We start from the raw sequence: 21,309 nt of genomic DNA, 5'->3' as shown, positions 1-21,309 counted from the left end.
CATCAGGACTGAGTGAGGCTAGCTGCTAGCAGTCTCTATGCTAAGCTAACTGTGATGTTTGGAGGTTTTAGATCCGTGGAACTGGTTCTGGATTCAAAAATGAACGATCCTCCAGAGTAGAGGACCATCGTAGAACCGGTTTCTGACGACCCTCCAGAGTAGAGGACCATCGTAGAAGACGACCCTCCAGAGTAGAGGACCATCGTAGAACCGGTTTCTGACGACCCTCCAGAGTAGAGGACCATCGTAGAACCGGTTTCTGACGACCCTCCAGAGTAGAGGACCATCGTAGAACAGACTGGGTGAACTTATTGATTGTATTCCTTCCTCGCTGTCTTCTGTGGTTCCATTTAAAAACCCAGAAGAAGTTTAATTTGACCTTTAAACATGAAAATCAGAATTGATGAGAACAGAACCACCACGGGAGGCGGTCTGGGACCAGGATGAGGACTCGAGGAAGGATATTTAAAAACTTTATTAGAAACAGAGCTGTTTATTGTCACACAGTTCCAACATGGCTTCTGTTCTCAGGAGGAAGTGTGTTTATTTACAGCACATAGAAAACCAGAGTTCATTATACAACAGTACAAACAGGCTGCTCTTAAAAATATTAGAAATCATTCTTTACACGATGTAAAACGGAGTCCTCGAACACACCACAGGCTTTATTCTGTACTCCAACTCGTATTTACAAAACAGAGAGGTTCATGAAGCAGCCGTCTGTCTGAGGCACCACAGAAGAAGAGTCAGGGAGGAGGAGGAGGTCAAATCTGCTAAACTGAGGAAACGTTACGACTATTTAATACTTTTTAAAGCCAAATTAATCATGACACAAAGTCAAACTCCAGATTCTTCAAACATGAGATTAAATTTAATATTTAAGTTTAAATGGGAGTCAAATATCAGATTTACCGAAACCATATTAACGACAAACTTTTGTCGTTAATATGGTTACATTGTTTTAAATGTAAATGTTCAGATTAAACCTGATTATTAATCTTTATTAGATCATATTTAAATCATTTAAAAGTCAAACCTCCACATTTATTCTCTTTGTGGAAATTAGAATTTAGTGACATAATATGGTTTTGAGCTCTTAATTCTGATTAAATCATAAATTCAATTTACTAAACGGAATTTTTCAATTTATGACAAATGTTTTGAATCCAAACGTTTTAAATAAAAATATTTCTAACAAAGTAAATCAAAACTTATTTTATTTCCATCAGTCTTCACCAAATAAGATTCATTTGAATTATATAAACAAAAACAAAAAAGTTAATCTCTGCAAATAAATTAATTTCCCCTCCGGCTGTAACATCAGAAACTTTACATCACTTCTTGTTTGTTTTTACCAAAATAAAAAGCTCTGATTTTATATTTAAAAAAGATTCACAGCAGGAAGTCAGGAACTTTACATTTTTCTTAAAAAAAAACGAGAAATAAACGTTTTGCACAACGAGCTTTGCTGCTTCAGAAAATTAAACCAGTGACCTCTGACCCCTAAAAGTCACTTTATTTTGAAATTAGGAGACACTGAGGACGCAGAAAGGGAGTGAAGGAAGGAAGGAAGGAAGGAAGGAAGGAAGGAAGGTGTTCTGAGGAGGCTGAACAGACGGCTGATTTTTCTCTCCTCAAACAGGAAGTCAGTCCCAGGTGAGGGGGCGGGGCTAGGATCAGTTGGTAGTCCCTCCCCCCTCTGACCTGGAGGGAGTTTTTTTCAGTTTATTTCCCATCATGCCATCAGAGCTGGCTGAGTGGGCGGGGCTCAGTGGGCGTGTCATCACCTGCACTCCACGGCGACGGTGTTCTGAGTGGGCGAGGCCGAGGACGGACTCATACCTGTGTCCGAGGAGCCCGAGGACGTGGATGCCGTCATGTTGGACACTGAGAGACAAACAAAAATGAGTGACAGGAAACAGTCACATTTCTGATGGACTGCATCTCCCAGCATGCACTTCGTCTCCTACCTTCTCTCTCCTTCTTTTTTAGTCTCTTCCTCCGTCTGTCGATGGACGCCACCTCAGACTTCAGCGTCATGTAGTACTTCCTGATCTCCTGCAGCTTGTCCTGCAGGAAGGAGATCCTCTCGGAGCTCGACATGCTGTCCAGCTCGTCTGGGGGGGGTAGTGAAAGACAACGAGTATAAACACAGGCAGGTGAGTCAGTTCAGGCCGTTTAAACGGAGACGAGCAGTTACCGAGCTGTAAGGTCCATTTATACGTCCTCTGAGGGGAGAAGGTGTGTTTGTCTTTACTGTGAGACGACGGAGACGAAACACAACGAGACTTCTGGGACTTCTGAGACAGACACAGACGAGACTGGTCCTCACTGTCACTGCTGTGACCTGGGGACGAGAGGGGGGACGGGAGAGAGGGAGAGAGAGGACGAGAGAGGGAGGACGAGAGAGAGGGAGAGAGGACGAGAGAGAGGAGGACGAGAGAGAGAGGGAGGACGAGAGAGAGGAGGACGATAGAGAGAGAGAGGAGGACGATAGAGAGAGAGGAGGACGATAGAGAGAGAGAGAGGACGATAGAGAGAGGGAGGACGAGAGAGAGAGGAGGACGAGAGAGAGGGAGGACGAGAGAGAGAGGAGGACGATAGAGAGAGAGAGGAGGACGATAGAGAGAGAGAGGAGGACGATAGAGAGAGGAGGACGATAGAGAGAGGGATGATGATAGAGAGAGGACGATAGAGAGAGGGACGATAGAGAGAGATAGAGAGAGGAGGACGATAGAGAGGGGAGGACGATAGAGAGAGGAGGACGATAGAGAGAGGAGGACGATAGAGAGAGGAGGACGATAGAGAGAGGAGGACGATAGAGAGAGGGATGATGATAGAGAGAGGAGGACGATAGAGAGAGGGGGACGATAGAGAGAGGAGGACGATAGAGAGGGGAGGACGATAGAGAGAGGAGGACGATAGAGAGAGGGATGATGATAGAGAGAGGGGATGATGATAGAGAGAGGAGGACGATAGAGAGAGGGATGATGATAGAGAGGAGGATGACAGAGAGGAGGACGATAGATATAAAAACAGTTCTTTTAAAAACAACAAAAGAAGAAGAGCTGGACTGGTATTGATCAGCTGATGACCATGACAGGCGGTAGAAAGCTTCAGAACTAAGAGTAAGTGGCCCTTTAGGCTGGTCAGACGGAGCGTTCAGCTTTTTTTTGTTGTTGCTAGGCAACAACTGAATGAGTGCCAACATTGGCTAACACAAACACTGATCCAGTTTAAATGAAGGACGCCTCAGGTCACCGGTTTAGATCACGTGACTACACAGCATCACAGCTCACCTGCTCCGTTCTTCTCCACCTTCCCAGGTGTGTGGAGTCGTTTCTGGTTGCGTTTCTGTTTCTTTGCCGTCGGGCTCGTGTTACAGTCCATCACCCTCTTCTGACCTGGAGGGTCAAAGGTCACACAGGTCACTCTCTACAACAACTAACCAATCAGAATTGAGGACAGGAGTCTCTCCTTATCTCCTTTACCAAAGGAGAGGAGATAATGCCCCCCCACAATTCCTTGCAGCGGCCACATGTAAAGCTCTTCAGCATTCTGTTAATAATAATAATAATAATAACAATAATAACAATAATAGTAATAATAATAATAATAGTAATAACAATAACAGGGAAACATTTTAAAATCCTGCTCATCTGTTTTGAATAATCTGTTCTTGTCACTGTACTCATTTCAGTTTTAAATAAAGTTACTTTTTAAAATACAAACATCCGTATCGTGTAAACATGATGCGCCTCCTCATGAACTCTCCTTCACATCTCTCCTTGACCTGAGAACTTTGATCCAGGTCAAGGAGAAGTTAGGAAAGGACATAAAACGTTGGGTCATAGGAAGACATCCTCACACACGTCTCACCTCTGTCCTTGGTCTCCTGCAGAGACAGCAGGGAGGTCGAGGAGGAGGCGCTGCCATCAAACCCGGGGCTGGAGTCTCCCTCCTGCTCTCTCCTCGCTGCTCCTCTCTCCTCCTCGCCGGCGCTCCTGGCTGGGTGGAGCTCCTCGGGGCAGGAGGCGGATCCGGGAGCGGCAGCCGGCAGGAAGGGCCGAAGGTGAGGCTGGGGGAGGTGAGGGGTGTTGGGGGAGGGCAGGGAGGCGTGGAGGAGGTTAGGATGCGGGGGCGGCGCTGGTTGCTGCTCCCTCATCATCAGGAGGAGGTGCTCCGGGGCAGTGGAGGGCTTCTCCTTCTCGTCCGGGTCGTCCAGGTCCACCTCGTGGCAGACCAGCGCCTCAGGGCCGATCTGTGGCTCCAGCTCCTCAGCGGGGGAGGGGCCTGGGGCCTCCGGGGCAGGCATCCCAGCATGCACCTCTGACTCCGTCATGGCTCCCCCCGTCAGGAGCTCCTCTGACGCCTCCCTTGGCGTGTCCTCTTGGTGGGGCCAGTCCTCTGCCTTCATCACCCCCTCGCTCCTCCTCTCCGACTCCGCCCTGCAAAGGGGTGATGGGAGGGCTTTGGGCGAAGCTCCAGCGGCCATCTTGGATGAGGCAGGGGTCGTTTTTGGGGATACAGACTCCTCCTGCCTCCTTTCTGGGCGGAGCTTCTTGTCTGCTGCTCGCTGCTCTGCTGCCTTACGTTTTAGCGTGGAGCTGCTCCTTTTCTCGGGGATCTCCTCCCCCTCCTCCTCCTCCTCGGTGGCAGAGTCAGTGTCGGAGTCTGCGGTGGGAGACTCAGGGGGGAGGCGCTGGGTGGGGAGGCAGTGGAGGACCACCATGGGCTCGTCCTGTCTCTTCAGGACGCTGCGAGAAGGAGACACCATGTTGGCGGGGGAGGGGCAGAGGGGGATTCTGGGAGGCGTTTCAGAGCTCATCTCCCTGAGGAGGGCCCTGCGACCTTTGACCCTCGGGGAGGACAGAGAGGTGGACCTGCTGTCCTCGTGTGTGGGCTGAGGGGAGGACACCTGCTCCACAGGAGACGTCTCGTTGCCTTGAGGAGGAGACAACGTCTTGTTGCCTTGAGGAGGAGGAAGAGACGAGGTCTTGTTGCCTTGAGGAGGAGGAGGAGGAGGAGGAGGAAGAGACAAGGTCTTGTTGCCTTGAGGAGGAGGAGGAAGAGACGAGGTCTTGTTGCCTTGAGGAGGAGGAGGAGGAAGAGACGACATCTTGTTGCCTTGAGGAGGAGGAGGAGACAACGGCTTGTTGCCTTGAGGAGGAGGAGGAGACGTCTGGTTGCCTTGAGGAGGAGGAAACGTCTGGTTGCCGTGGGGAGGAGGAGGAGACGTCTGGTTGCCTTGAGGGGGAGCAGGAGGAGACGTCTTGTTGCCGTGGGGAGGAGGAGGAGACGTCTTGTTGCCGTGGGGAGCAGGAGGAGACGTCTTGTTGCCGTGGGGAGCAGGAGGAGACGTCTTGTTGCCGTGGGGAGCAGGAGGAGACGTCTTGTTGCCGTGGGGAGCAGGAGGAGACGTCTTGTTGCCGTGGGGAGCAGGAGGAGACGTCTTGTTGCCGTGGGGAGCAGGGGGAGCAGGAGGAGACGTCTTGTTGCCGTGGGGAGCAGGAGGAGACGTCTTGTTGCCGTGGGGAGGAGGAGGAGACGTCTTGTTGCCGTGGGGAGGAGGAGGAGGAGACGTCTTGTTGCCGTGGGGAGGAGGAGGAGGAGACGTCTTGTTGCCGTGGGGAGGAGGAGGAGACGTCTTGTTGCCGTGGGGAGGAGGAGGAGACGTCTTGTTGCCGTGGGGAGGAGGAGGAGGAGGAGACGTCTTGTTGCCGTGGGGAGGAGGAGGAGGAGACGTCTTGTTGCCGTGGGGAGGAGGAGGAGGAGACGTCTTGTTGCCGTGGGGAGGAGGAGGAGGAGACGTCTTGTTGCCGTGGGGAGGAGGAGACGTCTTGTTGCCGTGGGGAGAGGTGGGGAGGGAGACATCTTGTTGCCGTGGGGAGGAGGAGGAGACGTCTTGTTGCCGTGGGGAGGAGGAGGAGACATCTTGTTGCCGTGGGGAGGAGGAGGAGACATCTTGTTGCCGTGGGGAGGAGGAGGAGACATCTTGTTGCCGTGGGGAGGAGGAGGAGACATCTTGTTGCCGTGGGGAGGAGGAGACGTCTTGTTGCCGTGGGGAGGAGGAGACATCTTGTTGCCGTGGGGAGGAGGAGACGTCTTGGCGAGCACTTCCTGTGCAGGAAAATTGTCTCTCTCTTGGACAGACGTCGTCTCCTTGTCCAGGTTAATCAGCAACATGGCGGCTTCAACTGTTGGCTCCTCCCCTTGCTCCGCCTCCTCTGTCTCCGATTGGCTCAATAACTTCTCAGTTTTTTCCTGAGGCATGCTGGGACGCTGTGGTCCCGTGGCGACAGACAGCTGACCAGCTGTTGCCACGGTGACGGTGTCTTCGTTAGCCGCCGTTGTGATGTCAGCGACCTCACTCGTCTCCTCCTCCTTCACCTCCTCCTCCTGGCAGGGCGGGCCTTCAGTCCTCCCTCGCCACGGAGACGGCTTTTTGTCAGGCGGGTCCTCTGATTCGCTGTCTTCTGATGAGTTCCCAGAATCCTCTGCAGGGAGACAGAGCAGCAGATTGGTTAGTTACTTCTCACTGATACAGAATCACTAACAGGAAACAGGAAGTGATCTCACCGTTGGACGCTCTGTCGGAGTCGTACAAACCCGAAGTCCTCCTGGTTCTCCTGCGTGGAGTGTCTGCAGGGAGGAGGACACGTCAGAGACACACAAAAACACCTGTCCACAGACACACACCTGTCCACACACACACACACACACACACACACACACACCTGTCCACACACACCTGTCCACACACACACACACACACACACACACACACACACACACACCTGTCCACACACACACACACACACACCTGTCACACACACACACACACACACCTGTCCACACACACACACACACACACACACACACACACACACACACACACCACACACACACACACACACACACACACACACACACACACACACACACACACACACACACACACACACACCTGTCCACACACACACACCTGTCCACACACACACACACACACACACCCGTCCACACACACCCACCCACACACACACACACCCACCACACACACCCACACACACGTCTCTTACTGTCTCCGTTGGCCATGTTGGACGGCGTCTCCGTCCTCCTGCCGTTGGACCGCCCCTCGCTGCTGGGCGTCTTGGAGACGCTGCGTCCCGCTGAGCCGGTGGGCGTCGTCCTGATCTGAGGACGACCTCGTTTCGCTCCGGGTGGCTTCACCGCTGCTGATTGAGACTTCTCTTCGTCTTTGTCCCTCTCCGTCTCCGGCTCGTCTTTGTTCTGTTGAGAACACAGATGGCGTCAAAACGAGAGCAACTACAACAGCAACAACGACAACAGCAGCAAAGACAACGACAAGGACAACAACAGCTACGACAACGACAACAACAACAAAAACAGAAACAAACTATAGAAACAACGTGAGAAACAATGTTGTTTCTTTGGACAGATATTAATTACATCTGCTGGAGGGAAACAGCAGTGTGTGGGTATATTTCTGTGTGTGTGTGTATATTTCTGTGTATATATTTGTGTGTGTGTGTGTGTGTGTGTGTGTGTGTGTGTGTGTGTGTGTGTGTGTGTGTCTACGTTAACATAATTGTTTGGATACTGGAGACGTAAAAGGTGTTTAACTCGGTTATCAATTAAACAGTTAAAAGAAACGTAAATGAATAAAACCTGAGCAAAACTCAGATCAGCTGGTCCACCTTAAAGGGTCAGTCCACCTTAAGTGAGCCAGAGCTGTTGCTAAGTGTCTTCGGTTGAGTTGTAGAAATAAAGAAAAAGAGAATGTGGGTGATGACATCAGAGAAATCCTGGTCAGCCAACCGGAAGTGACATCACAGGGTTTATCACATGACCTCACCTTCACCTTCTTCCTCCGCCTCTTCTTGGTTCCCTTCTCCACGGGCCAGATGAGCCGGTCGGCCTTCACCCACTCGTCGTACCTGAGGATGAGACACACCTGAGTGACGCTGTCCCTTTAAATCACCGGTTTCTCTGATCACTGATGAGGCTCAACGAGGGGAAACTCTGCATCGTACGGATCATGATGATGTCACACGTTACTTATTGATCCACTTCATCAGAACCAATAGAACCAGTGCACTGAACGACTGAAGGAGCACCATCAACTTCTCTCCTGTGATTGGATGACAGTGTGTAGGGGGCGGGACTTGGGACTCGCTAAGTCTCACCTGACGTTCCAGCCGTAGTAGTGGACCAGGTAGAACTGCTCTCCGTTGTCCACGTCCGTCTTCTTGATGTGAGCCTCGTAGATCTTCTGAGTCTTTCCTCTGCCGTACTTCACCCGCACCTTCGTCCCCGTCACAGAGTCGCCATCCTCCTCATCCTCCTCATCCTCACAGCTGACACACAACACAGACACACTTTAGTTTTTTACTTTACTTTAGTCTGATGCTAACGTTAGCTCAGCTGGTTTCTGATGCTGTTCCAGAGGTTTTTAGACAGAGTCACGTATTAACACCTGAAGTCCTGTAATGCTAGAACAGCAACAGCAGCAGCAACATTGAAACACATTTTACAATATGAAGTATGGATAATAGTATTCACAGTATAAAGACACATCTTCTCTGTTTATACTCCTAAATGTACTTTTATATTAAAGAACGTGTTCTTTGTTAAATTGAAATGTGAATCATTTCAGTCTCACCCTTCTCTCCTCCTCTCCATCTCCTCCTCATCTTCTTCGTCCTCTTCATCATCCTCCTCCTCTTCTTCCTCAGAGCCTTTCTCTGAGTCGTCCATTCTTCTGTTGCTGCGTCTCCTCACCTCCCTCTGCTCCTCGCTGTTATCTGCTCCTCCTCCTCCTCCCTTCTCCAGTCCGGAGGGTGACTCTCTCTCTGCCTTCAGCTGACTCCCCACACACCTCCTCCTCCCCTACAACACAGACAGACAGGAGGACAGAGAGACAGACAGGAGGACAGAGAGAGACAGACAGGAGGACAGAGAGAGACAGACAGGAGGACAGACAGGAGGACAGAGAGACAGGAGGACAGAGAGAGACAGACAGGAGGACAGAGAGACAGACAGGAGGACAGAGAGACAGACAGGAGGACAGAGAGAGACAGACAGGAGGACAGAGAGAGACAGACAGGAGGACAGAGAGAGACAGACAGGAGGACAGAGAGAGACAGACAGGAGGACAGAGAGAGACAGACAGGAGGACAGAGAGACAGACAGGAGGACAGAGAGACGTTAAGTCTTATTAAAGTGAGACCAGAGGAATTATTGCTTAAACCGGTTATATTTTAGTGGATAGTCTGATTAATATTAAGTCATACCAGAGTTTCTCTGTCCTCATGTCATGTATTTAACAGATGACTCTTTTCTTTCAGTTTGAACCAGAACGCTGTGATTTCATTGGACCTGAGCTATGACGGTAACAGTTTATTCAATAATGTATCTTACTGAAGGCTTTTACCTTTTTATTTCTCCTCATGTGATCAATAAAGTGAGTCTAGTTCCTTAAAGGAGCCATCAGAGAGATCGACTATCGGACCTCACAGGACTGTATTTTGGTGTTACATTCAGTGAGTTTATATCTTTGAAGCTTGTGGACCACACCTGTGTGAATATGGTGATCACCTGAAGGTTGGAAAGGTTCAACATAAAGACCTCCATGTGAACCTGAACCTTCAGGTGTCAGGTGATCACATAACCTCAACCTCCTTATAATTACAGTAAATAAATATAAATATAATGATACAAAGTGAAGGTGCTGTCTCACCCTCGGGGACGACTGGGGCTCCTTCACCTCCTCCTTCTCGCTCTCACTCTCTGACTCCGCCTCCTCCATCTTGTCTTGGACAGGCTCCTCCTTCTCCTCCTCCGGCGGCGTGGACGGCTTGTTAAGCTCTGTCCCTGCCTGCTTCTGATTGGTCGGTGTGGTGGGAGGGCGGGGGTTGTTGTGATGGATGGTCCTGAAAGTGATGGAGGCGGAGCGGCAGTACTCCTCAAAACCATACAGGTACCTGATGACACAAGACACACCGTCACACACCAGGGGCTGATGGGAAACAGGAGAAGGAGGTGAAGCAGGAGAAGGAGGTGAAACAGGAGAAACAGGAGGAGGTGAAGGAGGTGAAAGAAGTGAATGAGGTGAAACAGGTGAAGTAGGAGAAACAGGTGAAGGAGGTGAAGCAGGAGAAACCGGGGAAGGAGGTGAAGGAAGTGAATGAGGTGAAACAGGTGAACTAGGAGAAACAGGTGAAGTATGAGAAGGAGATGAAACAGGTCAAGTAGGAGAAGGAGGTGAAGCAGGAGAAGGAGGTGAAGGAATTGAAGGAGGTGAAGCAGGAGAAGGAGGTGAAGGAATTGAAGGAGGTGAAGGAGGTGAAGCAGGGGAAGGAGGTGAAGCAGGAGGAGGTGAAGCAGGTGAAGCAGCATAAACAGGAGAAGGAGGTGACACAGGATAAACAGGAGACGGAGGTGAAGCAGGATAAACAGGAGACGGAGGTGAAGCAGGATAAACAGGAGGAGGTGAAGGAATTGAAGCAGGAGAAGCAGGATAAACAGGAGAAGGAGGTGAAGCAGGATAAACAGGAGAAGCAGGATAAACAGGAGAAGGAGGTGAAGCAGGATAAACAGGAGAAGGAAGTGAAGCAGGTGAAGGAGGTAAAGCGCATGAAACAGGTGAAGCAGGAGAAACAAGTGAAGCAGAAGTAGGAGAAGCAGGTAAAGCAGGAGAAGGTGACGTGGGAGAAACAGGGGAAGGAGGTGAAACGGGTGAAGTGGGAGAAGCAGTAGAAACAGGTAAAGCAGGAGAAGGAGGTGAAGGAGGGGAAGGTGTACTCTTACTTCTTGTAGGCCGTCTTGACATTGTAGGACGCAGCGGAGTTCAGGACGGGGATCCCCAGATCCATGTAGACCTGCTTCCACACGGTCCCAGACTCAATCTGTAACACAACAACACTGTCAGACAGAGAGAGAGACAGACAGACAGACAGACAGGAAGGCAGACAGACAGACAGAGAGACAGACAGACAGACAGAGAGACAGACAGACAGACAGACAGACAGACAGACAGACAGACAGACAGACAGACAGGCAGTCCTCACCTTGTGGCAGCCTCCCAGGTGATAGACCAGTCTGAAGAGCTTGAAGAGGTTCAGGTCTTTATAACCCAACACTGGAGGCTTGTTGATGGGGGTCCCTGATGGACAGACAGAAGACATCCTGTTAGGACAGACCTCCAGTGTCCTCTGAAGAACCCACCATGGACCAACCAGAACTTTAAACTGGAACCCAGTCCTCTGTAGAGGATCAGTTAAACTCACCTCGGTCCTCCATGAACTTGTACAGCTGCTGCAGGAAGCCGTCTCTCTCCTCTGGATCAGGCTCCTCCTCCTCCGGCTGGAGAGACAGAGAGACAGACAGGTCAACATCTGACCCTGGTCTACAGACAGGTCAACATCTGACCCTGGTCTACAGACAGACAGGTCAACATCTGACCCTGGTCTACAGACAGGTCAACATCTGACCCAGACAGGTCAACATCTGACCCTGGTCTACAGACAGGTCTAGATCTGACCCTGGTCTACAGACAGACAGGTCTAGATCTGACCCTGGTCTACAGACAGACAGGTCTAGATCTGACCCTGGTCTCTTCTCACCTCCTCCTTTATGCGTTTCTTCTTCTTCTTATCGTCTTCGTCCTCCTCGTCTTCATCACTCTCCTTTTGTTCATCGTCCTCGTCGTCACTGGAGGACGAGTCCAGAATCTGACTCATGTCCATCTTCCACGAATCAGGGACCTCCGCAGTCCTCAGGAAGACCTGGGCCGCTTCAAAACCTGGAGGAGAGGAGCAGCAGGAGGAGGAGAGAGGAAGACGAGGAGCAGCAGCAGGAGGAGAGAGGAAGAAGAGGAGCAGCAGGAGGAGGAGAGAGGAAAAAAGAAGAGGAGCAGGAGGAGGAGGAGAGAGGAACAAGAAGAGGAGCAGCAGGAGGAGGAGAGGAACAAGAAGAGGAGCAGCAGGAGGAGAGAGGAAGAAGAAGAGGAGAGGAAGAAGAAGAGGAGCAGCAGCAGGAGGAGAGGAAGAAGAAGAGGAGCAGCAGCAGGAGGAGAGGAAGAAGAAGAGGAGGAGAAGCGGCAGGAAGACAGAGGAAGAAGAAGAAGAGGAGCAGCAGCAGGAGGAGAGGAAGAAGAAGAGGAGCAGAAGAAGAATAAGAGCAGCAGCAGGAGGAGAGGAAGAAGAAGACGAGGAGGAGCGGCAGAAGGAGAGAGGAACAAGAAGAGGAGCAGCAGGAGGAGGAGAGAGGAAGAAGAAGAGGAGCAGCAGGAGGAGGAGAGAGGAAGAAGAAGAGGAGCAGCAGGAGTAAGGATAAAAGCAGTGAGAGAATGTTGCAGGAGAAAAATAAAGGTGTCGTGCCCTGATGCATTGTGGGAGCTGTAGTCTCTCACCTTTCCTGCTGGAGAACTCCGACCTGGTGGAGCCGATGGAGCTGAAGGTGTGGACGTGTCTCCTCGCCACCGTGTAGCTGCAGGAGGACAGGAGACAGGAAGAGGTGAGACACAGCTGATCGCTTTCTGATCAACGATCAATAAGGAAAAGAAACTCACAACTTGGAGTCGCTGAAGGCTCTGACCAGACACTGGTCCTTCTTCACCACCAGCTCATCGTTACAGCTCGGAGACACCACCTGCAGGACAAACACACCTCAGTGAGTCAGCACCGCAAAGGGCTAACAGGAGGAGAGCTAGTAACGTTAGCAGCACCGCTAACGGTTAATGGACGGAGGTTCAGTTCGGTTACATTATGATGCGTTCAGGCTTTCCTGTAAAATTGAGTATTGGCTGAAGGTAAATTATAACGTTGTCATGATGTGTTCAATGTAATCAGTAAAATGTAGTGTTGGTGATGAACTAGAATAAACACAGTTTGAAGGAGATGTTTTGTTCAGAATGTATTCTTTAATAACCATGTGAGCCTCTGACGTTCTTTATCTGTTTAACCTCTTTTCATAATGCATTTCTCTCTGTCATTTCTTCAGTGAGTGACAGCGTGGTCTCCATGGTAACGTAGCTGTAACAGCATGATGCAGAGGGGGCGGGGCTAAGCCAGTTGTCAGTTCAGGAAGTTTTATGAATTCTGATGAGATGCTTCAAGAGCATTAAAATATAAGAATAGAAACACAGCTTGTGAAAAAATAAGAAGACTTCTTGGTTTTGTTGATGAACTAAAACTTTTTTTTTTTTTAAACATCAGAATGTAAACAGGAAGTAGAAGCTGTTTGATGTCTTCAGAGTTCATGTTCAAGTATTTAATTTAAAAGAGGAAACAGAGGACTTTTACTTTGAAATTAAGTCACATGTCCACTGTTTCAACCAATCAGATCATCCGACACTTTTCACCTAGTGTGCGTGCTTACCAGAGCCAGGTACCAGCTGCTGGATTCCTCTTCACTCTCAACGCTGCAGATTTTTCCCAGAAGCTCGTCATTCAGTCTCCTCCTGTCATCCTCCTCATCATCACTGGACGAAGACTCGTGCTCCTCATCAGCCCTGAGACAGACAGGCAGAGAGTCAGTATTCAGGTGAACAGGAAGTAGTAGTCTCCAAACCTTCATCATGTTAATAAAAGTGAAGATGTTGACGTCCTGACTTTACCTCCTGTTCTCACTGTGATCAATATTATCATTATTATTAATAATAACAATTGTTGGTGTGTGTGTGTGTGTGTGTGTGTGGTCACAGGTCTGGGGTCAGACGACTCACACAGCCTGAGATGAACGTCGTCCTCCACGGTTGGACTTCTTGCCGATGACTGGAGTGCCGAAGTGTTCTGGGTTTGTGAGGGGCAGCTGGTCCAACGTCTGAGGACAGAGAGGAGACATGAGACACGTCCTGTCTGTCTGTCTGTCTGTCTGTCTGTGAGTCTGAGACTTACCTCGCTCTCTGCAAAGTGTCTCTCTCCCTTCAGACACAGAGACGTCCGACGAAGAGTCTTCTCATCTCCATCATCAAACACTGAAACACACACACAGAAACACACGCACCTCATTAGAGACGACCTCACAGGACCCATTTTGTCTTCCTACGTCTCCTCCTTTCCTGAGCTGAGCTAGTGTTGCTAACTATTAGCTGACAGCGGATTGGTCAGACAGCCAAGAGAATATGTGACATCACGGGTCATCAGCTCATTGAGCGAAACCTCTTCTCAGCATCATCACTCCTCCCGACAGCCAATCACAACGTCTCATCTGACCTGAGAGCATAAATCACTATTACACTAACTCATCTGACCTGAGATCAGCTTTCAGTCATTGATCACTGAAGCACTAGAAGCTCCTCCCATTCCTCCTGTCCTTAGGTTCGTTGGAGATGATCCAGTCCTGATCAGAATCCATCGCCGCAAAATGCATGCTGGGTTGATTTGTGTCCGACTTGATCTCACGTCATGAACACGTGGGCAACGACAACATCCACCGACTGCATGACCCAGTGCATGATGGGAAATGTCTCCTGATCAGAGAGCTGATTGGCTCTTAGTTTTGACAACAAACACCACATTTTTTTGGAAAATTCTTATTTTCTGTGTAAATGTAAGATTTGACGCTAGATTGTTGGCTAGTGGACTCACGTTATGCAATGATGTGGCTGATGATGATGATAATTATAATCACAATAACAATAATAATATATAAGGTTATTCATTTAGTATCTGTAAATATAGATATTCATTGATAAAGCCCGATTCCACCTTGATGTCACGTGTTTTCAGTCCACAGATTAACGATGTGAAGCTTCAGAAACCTTTAGAGGAGAGAACTCTTTTCCTCCGCGTGTAAACCGTTTATGTATCTGATGTTTGGACTGTTGGCTCAGGTTTTACATTTATAAAATATATGATTTATAAATGACTCTACCTTCAGGTATATTTATTTATATAAATGTTTAAATAAATATGACATCCAAGAATTAAATATGCCTAATCTTATATCCTCATTATAATAATGACAGTTCAATAAATAAGAAGATATCCAAACAGTCTGAAACTACAAATGTAACAAACAGGAAGTGAACATTTCAATGACTTCCTGTGTTTTCATTGAAGGCGGCTGAATACTGTCACCCCCCCCGATGCTCTCGTCACCGTTCCATCTCCAACGAACCTCCTCAGCTCCACAGTGAGGAGGTCATGTGAATCAACACCTCCATACTTCACTCCTCCTGTCCTCCACTGAGTAACCATGGAGACCGTTGATGTCCCCTCCGTCTCCGTGGACCAATCAAAGACTCACCCACAGTGTAGAGGCTGGCGTCCGTCAGCTTACTGATGACGGCCTCGCTGGACAAACCCTCGTTAGTCTTCACCTCCACCGTGGAGCCCACCTGAAGGACACACAGAGAGACAGACAGGTGAGCGTCTCACCACACGTTCTCCTCTGAGGACGGTGTCCAACAGGAGGCGCTCAGCAGCAGCAGCTCACCCTCAGCGTTCCTTTGACCTGGTCGTCCTGCACCACCTGGAACGTACTCTCACCTTTCAGGTTCACCTGAAGACACAGAGACGATGAAGAGGACATGTGAGTGAGGACAGACTGTCTGTGGTTTGTTTCAGAGCCAATCACAGCACAGCAGTGACCCCAACTGTGGACTTCCTGTCCGCGGGTGGACCTGGTCCCTGAGGGTCTTACCTTGACCTTGACCATGCGTTTCACAGTCTTGATCTTGGCCTCACAGAAGGCTCCTCTGTATTTAGCACTGACATCTGTCCCCACGCTCAGATAGGGGGGCTCATCTGCTGCCTGAAACACACACACACACACACACATCAGTGACATCGGGACACACACACACACATTTTAACTAAACCCAGTCTGATAGTTTAGGTTCAGGTCTATAGAGGTCATGTGGTCTGGATGTTTGGATCCAGAAGACTGAGCTGCACCAAGTTTCAGTTCCTTCCTCAAGTTAATGTTTTTACACGTTAATATTTTAAATTAAAACTGTATGCGAGTGTTAAAGAAGCTGCTGGTTCAACGTCTAACAGACCTCACAGGGTCCAAGTCCAGACCTGGACCCAGACTACGATGGCAAACCAGAGACCAGACGGGTTTTCATCTACAGCTGCCATCTTTGTTTGGGTCCCTGAATGGAGGATCTCTGTCAACAGAAGGTCTCTGAGATCATGGTCTATAAACCATGAGGGACTAGTGAATGAGACCAGACCTTCACCCGGGTCACCAGACCTTCACCCGGGTCACCAGACCTTCTGTACCGGGTCAGGTGACCCATTTAAGAAGCTGCAGATGTGTTCTCTCTGTATGAATGACAGACTACAGTGTTGTGGGTGGACCAGGGACCATCAGAGTCCTGGTCCCGGACAGAGTCCAGACCACCAGAGTCCAGTTGTGTCGCAGGTCCTCACCTTCATCTTCAGGCGGGTTGAGGTCCAGCTCGGAGGATCTGGATCACTGAAACACAAACAGGACGGATCAGAGGACAGACGGGGACAAGCTGTCCGACTGTCCCGGTGGGTAACATAATGCTAAGCTAACTAGCTAACTAGCTCACACACCCCCTCCTCCTCCTCCTCCTCCTGCCGGAATATGTGGCACAGACAGCGGACACTGAGGCAGCCTCGGCCCGCCTTCCCGCTGCGCTAACAGAGCTAACACAGCTAACAGAGCTAACAGAGCTAACACAGCTAACACAGCTAGCTGTGTTAGCTGTGTTAGCTGTGTTAGCTCCCTGAACACGGCTCCCAGCTGCTGGGCCACAGACCCGCACAGACTAAGGCCGGACTACTGTGGAGCGGGGACCGAGCGGCGGGTCCCTAGCTAACTAGCTAACTAGCTAACCAGCTAACCAGCTAACCAGCTAATTAGCTGGTTAGTAGGTTAACTAGTTAGCTGGTTAGCTGGTCTCTGGATCAAACGGCGTCGAGCAGCTCTGGTTTCCGGATAAACTCAGTCTATACCGGACCGGACCGGACCAGAGAGAGAGAGAGAGTGTGTGTGTGTGTGTGTGTGTGTGTGTGTGTGTGTGTGTGTGTGTGTGTGTGTGTGTGTGTGTGTGTGTGTGTGTGTGTGTGTGTGTGTGTGTGTGTGTGTGTGTGTGTGTGTGTGTGTGTCTGATGAGCGGCTCCACAAAGAAGCGACAACAAGCCGCTCAACGCTCCGCGGGGCCTCCTCACCGGGACGGAGAGGGAGGGAGAGAGAGAGAGGAGAACAGTAGAACATGAGGAGAACATGAGTAGAACATGAGGAGAACAGTAGAACATGAGGAGAACAGTAGAACATCAGGGAACATTGTGATACTCACGTTCTCCGCGGCCGCTCTCTCTGGGCTGCCTCTGGAACAACAAGCTGTTGCGTCCTGCGCTCTGCTTCCCGACACGTGATTGGCTGCGCTGACAGCGGTGGGAGCCACGGCTCGATCTGATTGGTCGAGCGGTCCCTGGATTGTAATAGGACATACCTCTTCCGGCGTCGCCATTAGTCGATACGAACGAGGCGCCACGAGGGAAATGACGACATCTGCTGGATGACTGTCCAATCAGAGGCGAGTTCAAAAGAAAAACCGGCCACTGGAGGTTTTGATTGGCTGAGCGCGTTTTGTTCCCAGAGACGACGTGTCGCTATTGGCTGAGCGGGACGCCTCGTCTCTCCGGACACTGAAGCCCCGCCCCCATACGGGCTGAAGCCCCGGCCCCCATACGGGCTGAAGCCCCGCCCCCATACGGACTGAAGCCCCGCCCCCATACGGGCTGAAGCCCCGCCCCCATACGGACTGAAGCCCCGCCCCCATACGGGCTGAAGCCCCCATACCGACGACAGAGCGCGTGAACCGCTTATTATTATTATTATTATTATTATTATTATTATTATTATTATTATTAATTAATACCTGCTCATTATTAATTATATTATATATATAGATCTGCTCATTATTAATTATATTATATATAGATCTGCTCATTATTAATTATATTATATATATAGATCTGCTCATTATTAATTATATATATATATAGATCTGCTCATTATTAATTATATTATATATATAGATCTGCTCATTATTAATTATATTATTAATTATTAATTATATTATATATAGATCTGCTCATTATTAATTATATTATATATAGATCTGCTCATTATTAATTATATTATATATAGATCTGCTCATTATTAATTATATTTATATATAGATCTGCTCATTATTAATTATATTATATATAGATCTGCTCATTATTAATTATATTATATATAGATCTGCTCATTATTAATTATATTATATATAGATCTGCTCATTATTAATTATATTATATATAGATCTGCTCATTATTAATTATATTATATTATATATAGATCTGCTCATTATTAATTATATTATATATAGATCTGCTCATTATTAATTATATTTATATTATCTGCTCATTATTAATTATATTATATATAGATCTGCTCATTATTAATTATATTATATATATAGATCTGCTCATTATTAATTATATTATATATAGATCTGCTCATTATTAATTATATTATATATAGAATTATTAATTATATTATATATAGATCTGCTCATTATTAATTATATTATATATATAGATCTGCTCATTATTAATTATATATTATATATAGATCTGCTCATTATTAATTATATTATATATAGATCATTATTAATTATATTATATATAGCTCATTATTAATTATATTTATATATAGATCTGCTCATTATTAATTATATTATATTATTAATTATATTATCTGCTCATTATTAATGATATTATATATAGATCTGCTCATTATTAATTATATTATATATAGATCTGCTCATTATTAATGATATTATATATAGATCTGCTCATTATTAATGATATTATATATAGATCTGCTCATTATTAATTATATATTATATATAGATCTGCTCATTATTAATTATATTATATATAGATCTGCTCATTATTAATTATATTATATTATTATTATTTATATTATATATAGATCTGCTCATTATTAATTATATTATATATAGATCTGCTCATTATTAATGATATTATATATATGCTCATTATTAATTATATTATATATATAGATCTGCTCATTATTAATTATATTATATATAGATCTGCTCATTATTAATTATATTATATATTATTATTATTAATTATATTATATATAGATCTGCTCATTATTAATTATATTATATATAGATCTGCTCATTATTAATTATATTATATATAGATCTGCTCATTATTAATTATATTATATATAGATCTGCTCATTATTAATTATATTATATATAGATCTGCTCATTATTAATTATATTATATTATATATAGATCTGCTCATTATTAATTATATTATATATAGATCTGCTCATTATTAATTATATTATATATAGATCTGCTCATTATTAATTATATTATATATAGATCTGCTCATTATTAATATATATTATATATAGATCTGCTCATTATTAATTATATTATATATAGATCTGCTCATTATTAATTATATTATATATAGATCTGCTCATTATTAATTATATTATATATAGATCTGCTCATTATTAATTATATATAGATATATTATATATAGATCTGCTCATTATTCATTATTAATTATATTATTATATATATATAGATCTGCTCATTCATTATTAATTATATTATATATAGATCTGCTCATTATTAATTATATTATATATAGATCTGCTCATTATTAATTATATTATATATAGATCTGCTCATTATTAATTATATATATATAGATCTGCTCATTATTAATTATATATATATAGATCTGCTCATTATTAATTATATTATATATAGATCTGCTCATTATTAATTATATTATATATAGATCTGCTCATTATTAATTATATTATATATAGATCTGCTCATTATTAATTATATTATATATAGATCTGCTCATTATTAATTATTATTATATATAGATCTGCTCATTATTAATTATATTATATATAGATCTGCTCATTATTAATTATATTATATATAGATCTGCTCATTATTAATTATATTATATATAGATCTGCTCATTATTAATTATATTATATATAGATCTGCTCATTATTAATGATATTATATATAGATCTGCTCATTATTAATGATATTATATATGATCTGCTCATTATTAATGATATTATATATAGATCTGCTCATTATTAATGATATTATATATAGATCTGCTCATTATTAATGATATTATATATAGATCTGCTCATTATTAATGATATTATATATATAGCATATGGCCGCTGTAAACCTTAAATACACACTTTCTTCAACGTCACAGATCAGTGATCGTCACTCTCTTCCGGTGACGTCAGCGCGCCGATGGCTCGGCTCGTTCCACCATAGACATCATATAGGGTTATCATATACCTATATGATGTCTATGGTTCCACTGGTGGTTGTGTTGGAGTGGGCGGGCTCACCGGCGCGCTGACGTCACCGGAAGAGAGTGACGGCGGAGCCTTTTATGTCCCGATCCTCTGTGGGGGGGGTCTACACAACAAACCGTTCATAGAGGACCCCTCATCAATAATTATAATCAATAATCATTAATCATCATTAATCATCATTATTAATCATTGATCATCATCATCATTAATCATAAATCACAAATAATTATAATCAATAATCATTAATCATACACATATGTGAACCAAATATCTGTAATAGAACACAAAGCCTGTTTTCAGATTTGTGGCGACGCTTTTTAAAGAGTTAATTTATCTAAAGAAGGATTTCATAAAGAATACGTCATCCTTCAGTTCAAACATTTAACATGAGACGTAGTACAACATGTACCTCGACCATGGAGTAGAGTAAAAAGTACATGATGTAGTGGAGAAGTACAGAGTAGCAGTACTACAGGACTGCAGTACTACAGGACTACAGGACTACAGTACTGCAGTACTACAGTACTGCAGTACTACAGGACTGCAGTACTACAGGACTACAGTACTGCAGTACTACAGGACTGCAGTACTACAGTACATGGACTCCAGAGATGTAGAGAATCAGCCGACCACAGAAACAGGGTGAATCTTTTATTGTGAAAAACAACATGAAGGTTATGAACATAAACAAACAGATGAAGAGCTACATGTTGTCTTCATCAGAGTCATCCTCCTCCTCCAGAGAGTCCTGAGACACACACACACACACACACACACACAGTCAGCTGACAGAGGACCACAGGCAGTGTGTGTAGTGTGTAGTATACAGTGTGTGTAGTGTGTAGTATACAGTGTGTATATGTAGTGTGTAGTATACAGTGTGTATATGTAGTGTGTAG

At 45.8% G+C, this 21,309-nt stretch overlaps 2 protein-coding genes and 1 non-coding gene across 3 annotated transcripts in view; all 3 read right to left on the bottom strand.

Annotated features, from left to right (window-relative positions):
- Nucleotides 1-1,428: 1,428 nt before the first annotated feature.
- arid4a (AT rich interactive domain 4A (RBP1-like)) lies at nucleotides 1,429-17,276 on the bottom strand. Its single transcript, XM_054614368.1, has 26 exons — nucleotides 17,172-17,276; nucleotides 16,404-16,449; nucleotides 15,670-15,780; nucleotides 15,463-15,528; nucleotides 15,274-15,364; nucleotides 13,920-13,999; nucleotides 13,748-13,845; nucleotides 13,402-13,534; nucleotides 12,593-12,672; nucleotides 12,434-12,510; nucleotides 11,646-11,824; nucleotides 11,310-11,385; nucleotides 11,091-11,185; nucleotides 10,831-10,928; nucleotides 9,761-10,004; nucleotides 8,684-8,910; nucleotides 8,208-8,378; nucleotides 7,877-7,958; nucleotides 7,080-7,290; nucleotides 6,580-6,642; nucleotides 5,995-6,497; nucleotides 3,880-4,894; nucleotides 3,300-3,404; nucleotides 2,201-2,347; nucleotides 1,971-2,117; nucleotides 1,429-1,887 (listed from the first exon to the last, which is right to left on the bottom strand). The coding sequence occupies exons 1-26, from the start codon at nucleotides 17,237-17,239 to the stop codon at nucleotides 1,784-1,786; spliced, it is 4,317 nt and encodes a 1,438-aa protein (XP_054470343.1). The 5' UTR covers nucleotides 17,240-17,276; the 3' UTR covers nucleotides 1,429-1,783.
- LOC129104052 (small nucleolar RNA SNORD53/SNORD92) lies at nucleotides 14,125-14,207 on the bottom strand. Its single transcript, XR_008531791.1, has one exon. It is a non-coding gene; the product is annotated as a small nucleolar RNA SNORD53/SNORD92 (small nucleolar RNA).
- A 3,772-nt stretch (nucleotides 17,277-21,048) lies between the features above and the next one.
- The window catches only part of psma3 (proteasome 20S subunit alpha 3), a 7,990-nt gene continuing 7,729 nt past the window's right edge, over nucleotides 21,049-21,309 (bottom strand). Inside the window, exon 11 of the mRNA XM_054613459.1 lies at nucleotides 21,049-21,158. Coding sequence (XP_054469434.1) covers nucleotides 21,114-21,158 — 45 coding nt within the window. The 3' untranslated portion in view covers nucleotides 21,049-21,113. The remainder of the gene's footprint in view (nucleotides 21,159-21,309) is intronic.

The sequence above is a fragment of the Anoplopoma fimbria genome, chromosome 15 (assembly GCF_027596085.1).
Source record: "Anoplopoma fimbria isolate UVic2021 breed Golden Eagle Sablefish chromosome 15, Afim_UVic_2022, whole genome shotgun sequence".
In the NCBI taxonomy this organism is placed as follows: Eukaryota; Metazoa; Chordata; class Actinopteri; order Perciformes; family Anoplopomatidae; genus Anoplopoma; species Anoplopoma fimbria.
The sequence above is the reverse complement of the archived record's forward strand: the minus strand, read 5'-3'. Positions and strand labels throughout refer to the sequence as shown.